Source organism: Cavia porcellus, unplaced genomic scaffold (assembly GCF_034190915.1).
Source record: "Cavia porcellus strain 051 isolate PalLab524CR breed Dunkin Hartley unplaced genomic scaffold, mCavPor4.1 scaffold_1, whole genome shotgun sequence".
Classification (NCBI taxonomy): domain Eukaryota; kingdom Metazoa; phylum Chordata; class Mammalia; order Rodentia; family Caviidae; genus Cavia; species Cavia porcellus.
The window spans coordinates 210,760,446-210,773,712 of record NW_026947484.1 but is presented as its reverse complement, the minus strand read 5'-3'; the positions used below and the strand labels follow the sequence as shown (position 1 = coordinate 210,773,712).

The 13,267-nt window shown below is 45.1% G+C and overlaps 1 protein-coding gene across 2 annotated transcripts in view; it reads left to right on the top strand.

The window, feature by feature from the left end:
• The window catches only part of Ppp1r21 (protein phosphatase 1 regulatory subunit 21), a 55,466-nt gene extending 43,353 nt beyond the window's left edge, over positions 1–12,113 (top strand). For both annotated transcript variants that reach the window (XM_063228942.1, XM_063228950.1), the window contains exons 17-22: positions 2,959–3,201; positions 4,542–4,574; positions 5,809–5,925; positions 7,838–7,936; positions 8,766–8,894; positions 11,454–12,113. In XM_063228942.1, the coding sequence (XP_063085012.1) occupies positions 2,959–3,201; positions 4,542–4,574; positions 5,809–5,925; positions 7,838–7,936; positions 8,766–8,894; positions 11,454–11,483 (651 nt within the window). In that variant the 3' untranslated portion in view covers positions 11,484–12,113. The remainder of the gene's footprint in view (positions 1–2,958; positions 3,202–4,541; positions 4,575–5,808; positions 5,926–7,837; positions 7,937–8,765; positions 8,895–11,453) is intronic.
• Positions 12,114–13,267: the final 1,154 nt, after the last annotated feature.

Sequence of the window (13,267 nt, the reverse complement as noted above, 5' to 3'; positions counted from 1 at the left end):
CTGTGACAGAGCCAGGCATGGTCGCTCACGCCTGTAATCCCAGCATTCGGGAGGCTGAGGCAGGAGGATTGTTGTGAGTTTGAGACCAGCCTGGGCTACAAAGTAAGCCCAAGGCCAGCCTGAACTGCATAGTAAGACCTTGTCTCAAAACAAAAACAAACAAACAAAAAAAAAAAACATTTAAATTTACTGTAAGATTGCTTTTATTTTTATGTAATTCTCAAGCTGTTATTTCTACTGAGAATTAAGATTTTTAACTTGTAAAATACAACAAGCTAGCGAAGATTGTGTATGACCATAATCCCAGCTCTCTGGGAGACTGAGGCAGGAGGATCACACGTTGGAGCCTAGTCTGAGCAATTTAGCGATTTAGTAAGACCCTATCTAAAAGTATAAATAACAAAGGACTGAGGGTATAGCTCACTGTAAGGGCCTGAGGTTCAGTCCCCAGCACCATGATAAACAGAAAATATATCCCACTAGTAAGCATCCCAGCAAATTTTCATAATTGAGTATTAAATGTAGCCAAGACAGCCAGGCATAGTGGCTCATGCCTGTAATCCCAGCACTCAGGAGGCTGAGGCGGGAGGATCGTTGTGAGTTCGAGACCAGCCTGGCCTACAAAGTTAGCCCAAGGCCAGCCTGAACTGTACAGCGAGACCCTGTCTCACAAAGACAAAAAAAAAAAAAAAAAAAAAATGTAACCAGGACCTAAGATTTAAAAAAGGGAGGGGAGCCAGTCGTGGTGGTACACGCCTGTAATGCCGGCACTCTGAACGCTGAGGCAGGAGGATTGCGTGAGTTCAAGGCCAGCCTGAACTGCATAGTGAAACCCATCTTCAGAAAGACCAAAAGCTGTGTAAGGTATGTTTTAGAAGAAATTTACCAGGACCTAGGAAGCCTTCCTCAGACTCTTTTCCATACTGTTCTCCCGCATTCTCGTGCCGTAGAGTGCCTTTGTTGTCTGTGTGAACCTTTTATGAAATGCAGTCCTGCTGTTTATGCTCCTCCCGCCTGCCCTGCCTCAGCACTGTAGGAGTGAAGGTTCCTGTTGTCCGTAGACACCTGTGCATTTTGTCTTTTGTACATAGTGAGATGGGTGGTTGGAGTCACTCTGCCTTGATAGTTACTGATAGTGAACACTTTTTCCTTTATGTTATAGTCCTGTTCTAGTGCTGTTCTGTTCTTTTGTTATTTTACCTGTTTTTCTAGTGGGTACCTTTTTTACTGACTTGTCAGATTATTCCTTATGTGTTTTGGCTATTATATCTCTGATGAATGCTTTACAGGTTCCTTTTCTACTTGTCTTTTACTGTCTTAATGAAGTCCTTGATAAACAGAGGTTTTATTTTACTTTGGTTCAACTTCTTATTTTAAGGTTGGAAACCAAAACTACAAGTAAAAACAGTAATGCATGACCCTGTGTAATAAATCTCTCCCATCCCAGGGCCAAGCTATAAGTTTTTACCTCTGTGAAGTAGTCCGTTAACATTTTTTTTTTAAAGAAAATAAAATCAAAACAAAACAATAAAACAATCAACAATGGCTACCATAATGTCTCTTTGTTTTCTTCAAAATAGCTGTCCATACCATCAGACATAAAACAAAACAAAGCAAAATAAAACAAATCAAAACAAAAAAATGAAAGTGGTTTTTTTTTTATTTGTTTGTTTGTTTTGGTACTCATGACTTCCCATGTACCAGGCAAGCACTTGTGCTGCTGAGCTAAATCCTTGGCCCCTGAAAGCATATTTTAAAAAGAATAAAGCCAAACAAAATAAAGCCAATCAAAACAAAACGGTGAAAGTCATGTAGAATTTCAAAACAGAATAATAGGAAATTATCATTGTCTACCATAATGCCTCTTGTTAGCTTCAAAGTTGCTGCATATACCATCAGACATAGTAAAATCAACTAGAACAGAATGAAACCAGTCAAAACAGAACACTGAATAAAAATAATAAAACTGAACAGAACAAAACAGTGAGAACAATATTGGATTTCCAAAACAAGCCAGAAGGAAACCCCCATAGTTGCTATATTGCATACTGTTATCCTCTTATTAGATGTTCAGACTACTAGCCTTAGGCCTGCAAAGTCAATTAAATAATACAAGCATTAAGTTGTTTTTGTACCTCAGATGCTATATCAACTTAGCCTGTCCTCTGGATCAGCTGGTTGCTTACTTGGTGGGAGGAGGGCTGGGAGGGTGGGAAGATGTGCTTGTCTCCCAGCCCACGTGCCAGTTGGCTCACAGGAAGGACCAATGGTCTTTTTTTGTTGTTCTTGTTATTCCCCCCCCCCCCCAGGCTCCGCATGACTTCCACTGACTTACAGGAAGGTCAGATTTGGCTTCTTTCTCCTCCTGGGCTCTGCACGGCATTTACCAGCTCACAGGAAGGACAAAATTGTTTTCCTGTTCTTCTTGTTACTCCTCGCAGGCCCAGCATGACTTCTGCCAACTCAGAGGAAGGGCAGATTGGCTTGTTTCTCCTCCTGAGCCCTGCGTGGCTTGTACCTTGGTTAACATTTTGTAAAGCATTTTTGGCATCCTGCCAAGGGCTCATAAAGCTGAAGGCTTGTTGCCAGCTCATGGGCTATTGGGATGTGATTAGGTCAAGAGGGCTCTTCAATGATGAGTTCCTGCTGAATGGTCCCTAGGTAAAGGGAGTGAGTCCTGGGACACAGCTTTAAAAACTCTGTCTTGTCCCTGGCTTCTTGCTCTCTGTGCTTCCGTGTTGCCATGAGGAGAGTAGCCTTCTGCCACCATGCCTTTGTGTCGTGATGTTCTGCTGCAGCTCAGGCCCAAAGCACTGGCCTCAGCCAACCATGGGCTACAGCCGCTAGCACCACGAGCCAGCATAAGCCTTCTGTCCTTTTAAGTTGTCATTAGGTATTTTGTCAGCAATGAAAAACTGGTTGACATAGCTGATGCATAACTCTGTGTTACATTTCAAGGTTCAACAGAGTTTAGAAAAGATTTCTAAACTGGAACAGGAAAAAGAACATTGGATGTTAGAAGCACAGCTAGCCAAAATCAAGCTAGAAAAAGAAAACCAGCGAATTGTGGATAAGCTGAGGAGTACTAGCAGCGGGCAGCTGACTGGGCTGGCCCAGGAAAATACTGCTGTCGTGAACACCACTGGCCAGGACGAAGCCACAGCAAAGGCCACGATGGAGCCCGCGCAGAGCACTGGTCTGGTGAGTGTCTGTGGTCATCCATGGTTTTCTTTTTTCTGTACTTGTTAGTAAGGATCTAACCTGGTGTTCAGTATGAACCATTGTCTCAGTGTATTCCATTTGCTACAACAAAATACCATAAACTGGGTGATTTACAAGAATGGAAATTTCCTCGCAGTTCTGGAAGCTGGGAAATCCAAGATCAGGGTGCTTGTGGGTATGGTGTCTGATGAGGGTGTGTTTCCTGACACTTACATGATAGTAGGGATGAGCGAGTCTCTGGCTGTCTTTTTAATCTCATGAGGTCATCTCCCTTGGCCCCCATCCTCCAATACCATCACCGTGTGGCTTAGGATCTCACATAGGAATTTTAGGGAGTCAGACATTCGTACCGTAAGAGCCATCTAAATTATGTTAGTTTATAACAGTAATGATCCATATGCCTCCAGAAAAAGCAGGTTAGTAAGTAGACTGTTTCCTTGAAAAAGCAACTGCATTGAATTTCCTGCAACTCTGATAAATCCCCTGCAATTTTGCATGATCTATCCGCTTGGTGAGAGGTGTGTTTCTAGAAAATATACAGTAAGTCAAATGTAAAATGGTTCTGTTCTTTAATAAAAACATGTCTAGTGGTTTATTTATTTGTTTTTTGTTTTGTTTTGTTTTTTGAGATAGGGTCTCTGCATAACTCAGGCAGACCTTGAACTCACTCTGTAGAACAAGCTGGTGTTAAACTCATGGTGATCCTCCTGTCTCAGCCTCCTGAATGCCAGCATTATAGTCGTGCATTACCACACAGGCCCTGGGTGTAGCACTTCTTAACTGCTAGAGAAAAAGTAATTGGTGTGCCTGCTTGGCTGAGTAGAAAAATAGGACTATTCAATTAAAAAGTATCTCAAAAGACTTCTGCAGCTAGCTGGGTATAACACTGCTTACTGCTTGAGTAGCGCTTTGAAGGTATGATTTAGAATAGGTGGAGACTGCCCATGCAGTCTCCAGTTAGCAAACTCCGTTAGAAGAGAGTGTCCAGCAGTTTTCTGGAGTGACTGTGCCCACGTACTTGCCTTTTCACCTTGAACTGTAACCTGGATTCAGCAGTCACGATCTTTTGGGTTTTTTTGTTGTTGTTGGTGGTGGTAGTGTTATTTTGAGGGAGGGTCTTGCTGTATAGTCCAGGTAGGTTGAGAACTTGAAAAGATCCTCCTGCCTCAGTCTCCTGAGCGCTGGAATTATAGGTGTGATTTTCTAGTCCTGTGCCCTGGGTGCTCTGTAAACCAACGTGGACTGAGAAGAGAGAGTTTTACAGGTCGTGTTTGAAATGCACACATTCTGTCCTAAAGATTCTGTCCCTTGTGTTCCAGATGGGTGTTCTGACCAGGACGTCTGACAGTGAGGTAAGGCGCGCCTGGTTTCTGTGTCTGGTCTGTTCAGTGAGTGCCTGGCAGGTGCTGGCGAAGTCCTGTAGAAGCCGTCTCTGTCCGCTGCGTTCCTGACAGACGTGGAGCCAGCGTTTTCCTCTTCTGTCAGTGCATTTGCGTGGTTTTCTGTCTGGTTCTAGTTTAACTGTCACCAACAGCTTACAGCCTGCTTTTGCGATTGCCGTCTTGAGCGCCTTGCCTTGGGGCCTTGCCTCGGCAGCTTCTGAGAAGGGGTGGTCCGCTGCGGCCCCCTCCTGCTGGTGTGCATGTGAGGCTCGTGGCCTTGATGAGTGGCGCATGCAGGGCAGATCTGGCTTGTCATACAGGCTTGCACATTAGGGTTTGAACTATTTTAAGATGTAAGTTTGTAAGTAACTGTTGACAAAACTGAAGTTACCCAGTTTGCCATTCAGTATGGAACAGTGATCAATATACTTCAAGCAGATGATAAGAGCTGTGACTTCTTAATCTTATACGTAATCTTGAACTTCTGTATGTAGTTTTTCTTTGAGCAGTGGGTCCTGAACCCAGAGGGGCCCCACCACTGAGCTACATTCCAAGCCCTTTTTAGTTTTTATTTTGAGACTTAGTCTTGCTAAGTTTCTCAGACTGGCCTCGCATTTTAAAACAGTCTTCCTGCCTCAGCTTCCTAGGTAACTCGGTTCCAGGCATGTACTACTGCTCTTGGCTGTTCATGTATTTTTAAATTAAACTCAGTACTGTGTCATTGGCAGAGTAACTGGAAGTAATAACTGGAACAGAGACCAAAACCTGATATAGAAGTATTTATTAGTGTTTGTCTTAAGATAATTTTTTAAACAATGAGTTCAGAGTGTAGCAGCCCCAATATAAACTGCTTCTCTTGCCCTCTTCAATTAGAAGAGGACACGGGAACCAGTGAGATTCTGACAGTCAGGATCATGGCAGATGAGGGCCGGATAGAGGGGTAGGAGGAGCTGTGCAGCGCCGCGGGGGCTCCCAGTGCTGCACCTCAGCTCCGCTGTCTGCTGAGAGGGTTGGGAGAGGCTGAATGCTGGATAAACAATCTTAGTATCCGTTTACTCACCACAGCTGGTGCTTCTCTGAGAGGTGGGCAGACTGGTTCCCTACCCAGTGTCAAGGGCAAGTGTGCAGACTGAGGTCTTGATCTTTTGCCTGGAATTGCATCATCTCCCAGCAGCATTTGTTTATGTGTGTGTACTCTGTTTAGGTTCCAGATGCAGAGTCTCGCGAAGACCTGATTAAGAACCACTACATGGCCAGGGTGGTGGAGCTCACGTCGCAGCTGCAGCTGGCAGACAGTAAGGCAGTGCACTTCTACGCCGAGGTGAGTGGGGACTCCTCAGGATTTAGTGGGGATTCAGCATTCAGGGCCCTGTCCTGGCCTGCTGCTCACAGGAGAGAAATCAGTGTCTGTGCGTTTCAGACCTGCTTGCGTCTAAATCTGGTTGCAGTTAATCCTGACGAGTCTGTGTACCACTCAAAATCTTCATTTCAATATATGTGAGCATAAGACTGATTTGTCATTTCTCAGTTTCTTCGAGACAGCTGGGAGGCTTAGAGTGGCCTTCCCTGTGGGCGCATAGTATATGATTTCTTTCTCCCCCCACTCCTTTCTTCTCTTTCCTTCTTTCTTTCGTTCGTTCGTTCGTTCGTTCATTTGAGACAGGACCTCACCCTGTAGTCCAGACTGGCCTTGAACTCACTATGGAGCACAGCCTTGAACTCGAATCAGTTACCCTGCCTCCGCCTCCCAAGTGCTGGGATTGCAGGCATGTGCCACCACACCTGGTGCATAATGTGTTTTGGGGCATTATTATTAGAGATTATGTAGTTAAAGACACTAATTTTTTTAAAATAAACTTCAGTTTTTTAATGATAAGTATACAGCAGTGAGTTCCTGTACATAAGATGAAAGATGTGACCTTTTCAGTCTTCAAAAATACAAAATCTTACTTTGGTTTTTTTCTTCCTTAATCATTTTATCTTAAGAATTAGAAAACTGGGCTGGGGATTTAGCTCAGCAGCATAAGTGCCTGCCTTGCAAGTGTGTGGTTGTAAGTTCGATCCCTGGTACCGATAAAAAAGAAAAAGACAAAAAAATAAAAGAATAAATGAAGTGCCTCGCTCAGTTGGGCTTGCCAGCAGCTACTATACCTGTGCTCATGGAGCAGAGCCGTGGTGACAGTTGCCGGAATGCCCAGGGGAGGACAGAAGGCCATGACAGGCAGCGGGATCACTGCAGCACCTCCCCGAGTGCTGGAGCAGCAAATAAGCCTGTCCCTGTGGGCAGCTCCCTGCCTGCTTTCTGAGGGCGCATCCTGATGTGGGACAGTGTCATCCTCTCGAGGACCCACATGTCCCTCTCCCTCTTTGTCAGGCTCAGAGCTAACCAGAGAATAAAAGTTTGGTTAACAGGAAGGTGGGCAGTTGGGTGGCTAACTGTCCTGAAGTTTTCTTGAGAAGTAAAATGAGTAACTGGAGAATTTTTAAAGCTGCTTTATTTCCAAGACATACGGCTGTTTTAGTAATTGTCTTCAACATAATTGTGATACAAGAATTTTTAGCTTGTCCTAGTTTTTCTTCATCTGTAAACAGGAAGTGGTGGCCCCGTGTGACTTTACTGGATTGATGAGAGAGAGCATCTGACATTGACAGTGCTAAATGTGTCTCACCAGATTCTCCTTGTGAGTCTTACTAGGTGCCTTGTTGGAAAGTCTAGTAGTGTGAAATGGGAGTTTTCGTTTTCCACTTTCATCTGCTGTGTCTGCAGGGTCTCAGTTTGTTAGGACTGCTTACAGCCCTGCTCATTTAAACCTATCTACTGTGGGCTGATAGGCAGTGGTCTCCAAGGGAGGTCCTTAAACACAAGAAAAGTATCTTATCAGATACCAGAAGGTGTTGATCAATTTTGAAATTATCACTTCTCTTTTCATCCATCATAAGTATACACTAAATCTGGGTAAATGGGAAAAGTTTGGGTTGTTTTGGTAAGCCCTGGGTCCTTAGGCCAGAGGTAGGAAAAAATTGCTGAGCTTGAGTTGCTGGCTTTTTTTCCTTAACTAAAGTAAAGAGAGTTCAGCTACATCTTTCTTCTGTGTGTGAATATCTGTGGTGTGAATCAATGAATGAATGAATGAATGACTTTTCCCTTTGGGGAGTATCTTACAGTAACTTCCCCTGAAGCAGACTTGTTTTGGAATGCTGTCCTAGAAATGGAATGTTTTCTGATCCCGCAGTGCCGAGCACTCTCTAAAAGACTAGCGTTGGCCGAGAAGTCGAAGGAGACGCTGACAGAGGAGATGAAAGTTGCCAGTCAGAACATCAGCAGACTCCAGGTGAGCGCTGCGTGCCGCCTCCACAGGCTCCGTGTGTTTTATGGGGAGTTCGAGGCGGGCAGAGCAGTGGCGGCTGACACGACCCGCGCTCCCCCCAGTACTTTGTTTCTGTCTTGGAGTATCATCTTAACTATGTCAGACCAAAGAAATTGTTTCTCTGTCTTGATCATAATCTTAAGTTCTTTTATAGCCAGCGTTTGTTTAAATAATACTTACTCACCCACAAGCGCTGCTGCTTTTTCTTGTGAATACTCGTCACTGTGGGCTGTAGGCTTTTCTGTACCTTACGCTGTTCTTTCTCTTTCCCATTTGCTAAAACTGACTAAACTGGAAGGTGGGGCTGCACAGTACCTTCGTCCTCGCCGCCTTGTTTGAAGTCTTGCTTTCCACAGGGTTCCTGTCAGTGTAAACCTGGTGCCAGGTGAAGCAAGACGCTGGGCTCAGCAGCACCCCGCCGCTCCTTCCTGAGGGCAGGCTAGGAGAGAGGACGGGGGGCGCCTCTGGACGGAGCGGCCCAGGGCAGGGCCCCAGCAGACTTGGAGAGATCCTTTTACCTCTGCTTTTGCTGACAGTTTTGTACCTGTCATAGAAGGGAACCTTTAGAGTTTTGCAAAGAAACGAAGCACACATTTAAAACTGAGAGAAAAACTTTCTTCCTTTCTTTTAACTTCTTTCTCCTGTTAGGCCCATGCTTTAGCCTATAGATTAATTTACACTTAGGCCATCTTGCTAGGTTGCTTTTCCAAATTTCTTAAATAAATCTAAAAAGCTTCAGAGTGGGCTGAATGGGGCTTTACCTTAGTTTTCTCTCTTTGCCTTTGCTGTTTAGGACGAGCTGACCACCACCAAGAGGAGCTACGAGGACCAGTTGAGTATGATGAGCGACCACCTGTGCAGCATGAATGAGACGCTGTCTAAGCAGAGGGAGGAGATCGACACTCTGAAGATGTCCAGCAAGGTGTGTGGGGCGGCGAGGGGGGAGCCGTGGGCAGGCAGTGCAGCGCTCAGTACGCTTACGAGTGTGTCACTGCCGTGCACTCCAGGAGTTGGAGGTCAAGCGATTGGCCGTGCTTATGAATCATTTCCCTTAAGATCATTTGTCCAGTTCAAAAGTGAAGCTCGGTTTCTCAGCCGAGTTATAAGCCAACAGGTCCTGACCTGGGAGGCTTTCAAGGCTGTGTTTGCTGCTTTGTTGGGTCTTTGGGCATTTCTGCTGCTATTGTGTGAGAGCGAAGGGTTTTCACAGTGGATTTGGGTGTTGCTCTTTGTTCATATGAGTCTAAATGGAGCCACCGAAGAGTGAAAATTTATTCTCATTAATATCTGTATAACCTGGAGAAATCTTACCTTTTAATCCCAGAGATTTCCTTCAGTTTTATTTCCCGTAAAGCCTCTGCTTGAGGGAGCCAGGGTCAGTAGGTAAATGGGTGACATGTCATTTGGGATGTATATCCACAGATCACGTCTATCATTGTGTCACAGAGTATGTATTATTTAGCGGTGAAGGTAAGCTTCCGGGGGCTGGGGCCCAGTGCTGTGGGCTTCTCAGGTGCTTAGACGTTTTCGTAACTCTCCCAGGCCTTTACTGCCAACAGCTGGATTGCCTGTCTGGGCCAGCACTCTGAGGTCTGCAGCTGCACTCACTGACTCAGCAGGCCTTTCTCGAGCGCCTGCTCTGTGTGCTGGAGAGGAAGTAGAGATGACTAATCAGAGCTTTCTTTCAGCATCTGCTGTGGTAGAGGGCACATTCTGCAAACTTGGGGTTTCCTTGGAAAACATATCCTTTTAGTGCATTAGAGCTGACATAATACTTTGTTTTTCAACAGTCTCGTGTGTTTCACTGACCTCTTCAGAGGAGTATCCAAGGCTTCTCTGGGCCATCTTTGTAATGACTGTAACCAGCCAATATGGTTCTGATTATGGTTCTCCAGTTACTTGTGCTCAGGAAACTTGAGCCTGGAGCAGGAGGTGGGGACTGGTCCTCCTAAGGAATGCCTCTTTTACCCTTCTGGCCCCTTGATACTCCTGGTAGGGCAAAGTCTTAACTCACAGCTGGCTTCTTGCTAACAGTAGAGAGCACACACATTGAAGAGGTTATTCTGTTCTGGAGCATTTTTAAAACAATTTTTATCAGGACATATTTGCAGTACATAATGATTACATTCATGGTGGAGAGTTGGTGTTTTTTTTTTTAATCCTTTCCCCTCCCTTTCCTGAAGAGGTTATGTGTTGATTTCACTCATGGCTATGGTAGCAGTAGTGTGAGAAAGCCAGTTTTAGCACGTACCATTTGAAAAGAAGCAGGGATTCCAGGAGGCTCTTCAGCCTCCAGAGCTGCGAGAGTGCTTGGTTCTGTGCTGAGGAGTGCACACAGTGAGCACCACAGAGCTCTGTCCCAGAGGTAACCCAGTTCCAGTTGCTTAAGAAGTTAGGGACTTTTCAGGTTTCTCCGAGGTTTTCAATCTGTTCTTTTAAAAGTCTTGAGTAGGCGGGCTAGGGATTTAGCTCAGTGGCATAAGCACCTGCCTTGCAAGTGTGTGGTCGTGAGTTTGATCCCTGGTACCAATAAAAAAGAAAAAGACCAAAAAACAGTCTTGAGTAGGAGACTTTCTCCACTTTGGAGTTTATACCATTAACCTTTCCTTGATCATTTTGGGGCTTCCCTCCCATTTATTAGTAATTTACATTGCTGTAGCATCATCTTATGGCTGTGTTGACATTGTCTCCACTGGATACCCAGTAAACATCCTCAACTATTTGTCTGCTGTTATCCTGCTGTTAGTGTTTGTATTCTGCAGGCATTTCCACTTGTAAGAAGGGGTGTATATACACAGTAGTTAGGCATTCAGTTAGAATGTATTCCTAAGAAGGGAACTCACCAGAAAAAAGAAGTTACACAGAGCGAGAAAGTTCAAACCTTCATTTGTGAGGAAACTCACTTGTCCTGAGCCTTTACCTAAGCTTACTCTTGGCCGATAATCAGTGCCATTTGAGTGTTAGTTGGTACGTATTCAAAATGATTGTGTATTAAAATTTTAGGCCAGGGATGTAGCTCAGTGGCACAAGCACCTGCCTGGAAAACGCAAGATCTTGAGTTCAATTCCCAATATCAAAAAAATAAAAAATAAATAAATAACTCAAAAAATTTAAATTTAAAAAGTATTGTTTTAAACTATCAAAAAATTTTAAGCTATTTTTATTCAGCTTCTTGAACCCTCATATGCGTGTCTAGAAGTGGACGAATGTGTAAGGTTTTGCAAAATCTCAGGTAGTAGCCTGCTTTTCTTTCCTTGTTGCCTGACCTGAGCTCCCTGGAGAGAGGACCTACAGAAGCAGCAAGCAAGGCAAGGCGTTGTGATTCCTGGCCAGCAGGTAACAGTGCAAGTGTGAGCTGTCTCCCCGAGGGAGGCCACGGTGCCCGAGGGAAACGCAGACTCCGGACAACTTGGTTTATAAACTATGTGAACTATTTCTCTGGATGTTTTTGTTCTCATTGTTTATATTTTTCTTTACACAGGGAAATTCTAAAAAGAACAAGAGTCGATAGTTTACAAAAAACTCCTTGGAGACTGATCCTTCCAGAGCTGCTGCTGCTGCTGCTGCTGCCTGAGCCGCAGGGCCCTCTCACGGTGCCCAGCGCGTGGCCTGCGGGAAACTGGACTGTTGTCGGACCCAGGAAACGCAGCGTTGTACGTGGCCCCGAGGCATCTAAATGTTTATAACCAGTAAGGCAGATACAGAATTTGCTGTTGACAGTACAGTGGAAAACATTACATATACCGTGGATATTGTAGGTTTCCTTACGCTGTTTTTACTGTGCACTTTTTAAAATTAGGTTTTAATTTCAGTATGTAAGTATGACAAATATTTTGTATATTTTCAAACTCAAATATATGGTAATCGATTTGTTATCTATGGAATAGATGTATGTTTCTGGATAAATGCTTAAATTGTCAAACTGTCACTACTTCTTCCTCTAATTGAAAGCCGTCTCCAGATTCTCTTTTAAAGATCTGTTTGTGTTCTCAGTCTCCCTCCCCTCCCTACCCTCAGCGGGAACATGCCTTGCAGACTTCAGATCCTGTGGGTTATTACCTTTGTCTTCAGCTCCCCAGCACCCGCTCTGTGTTAGAACAATATGGGACATTCATGTCAATAAATTCATACTAATATCAAACTTTCAGTCTGTGAAAATTTAATGAAGGAAACTGAGACTTATTACAGTAGGCTTTGCAACTCTTACCAAATCTCAGTTGACTTGGGTTTAATTTGTTGGATTCCCCAAATTAGAATAATGATACAGTTAATGCTTTGTGGGGCTCTAGGGTTTTTCCTGGAGAGCTGCTTACAACCACATTTCAAGCAAGGACTCTGAGTCCTTGCAGGTGGGCTCCGGATTCTCCCCAGAAACACTGTATTTCATTGCACACCTCAGGGCACCTCTCCCAGCGCCTCCACCCCCAAGGCCCTAAAGAGAGGCTCCTTCCTCAACTGGCTTGCCTGGCCAGTTGGCCCGAGGGCTTCCCAGCCTCCCTCCCCAGCTCCCTCCTGCACTTTCTTCTCTCCCTGTTGGGCAGTTGCCAGTCACCTTCCCCCCCCCAGCTTCTTTCTTTGGGTTCCCTCTGGCTCGTCACAAAAGCCAACAGTCGGCTTCCACTGAGTCTGTGGAGAGCACTCTGGAGGTTAAGGCTGCCCCCACAGCAGTGACAGTATGGGGTCGTGGGTTAGGGGCTGCTGAGTTTGTCAGTCCTGCTCTTTCTAGCCCTTCAGGTCCCTTCTCTTTCCTGAGCCCTGCTAGGTCCTGTCCTCTGTCCACAGAACCAGCCATTCTCATGGTGCCTGCACCCAGGTCCCAAACCTGTTACAGAAACAGCGCCGAACCAGACCTACAGTGAACTGAGGGACGCAGCCCTGTGGGGCAACATTGCCCCGTGGAACACCTTCACTGTTTCCCGTTCATTCTACCCCAGGTTTCAGTCATGGCCTCACAAGCAAGGCCACAGCCCTTTGGCAGCCAGGGCCTCCTCTCTTCTAGGCCTGCAGGCCCTGCTCTTTGAGTTTCTTCCTCCCAAGCCATGAAGCCAGCCTGGATTTGGGCCCTTGCTGCCTTCTCCCCAACACCAGGTCAAACATTTCTGTCTTCAGTTTCTCAGTCTGTTAATTCCTTCCCCCAACTTCCAAGCAAACTGAACTTACTCCATCCTTTAAAAAGTGAAACTCCCTGAGTTTGAATCCTTACAAATAAGTTACTTAGCATTTCTGTGCCTCAGTTTCTTCATCTATGAAGTGGGGGATATTAGTACCCACCTCCTAGGACTTTTATGAGGATTA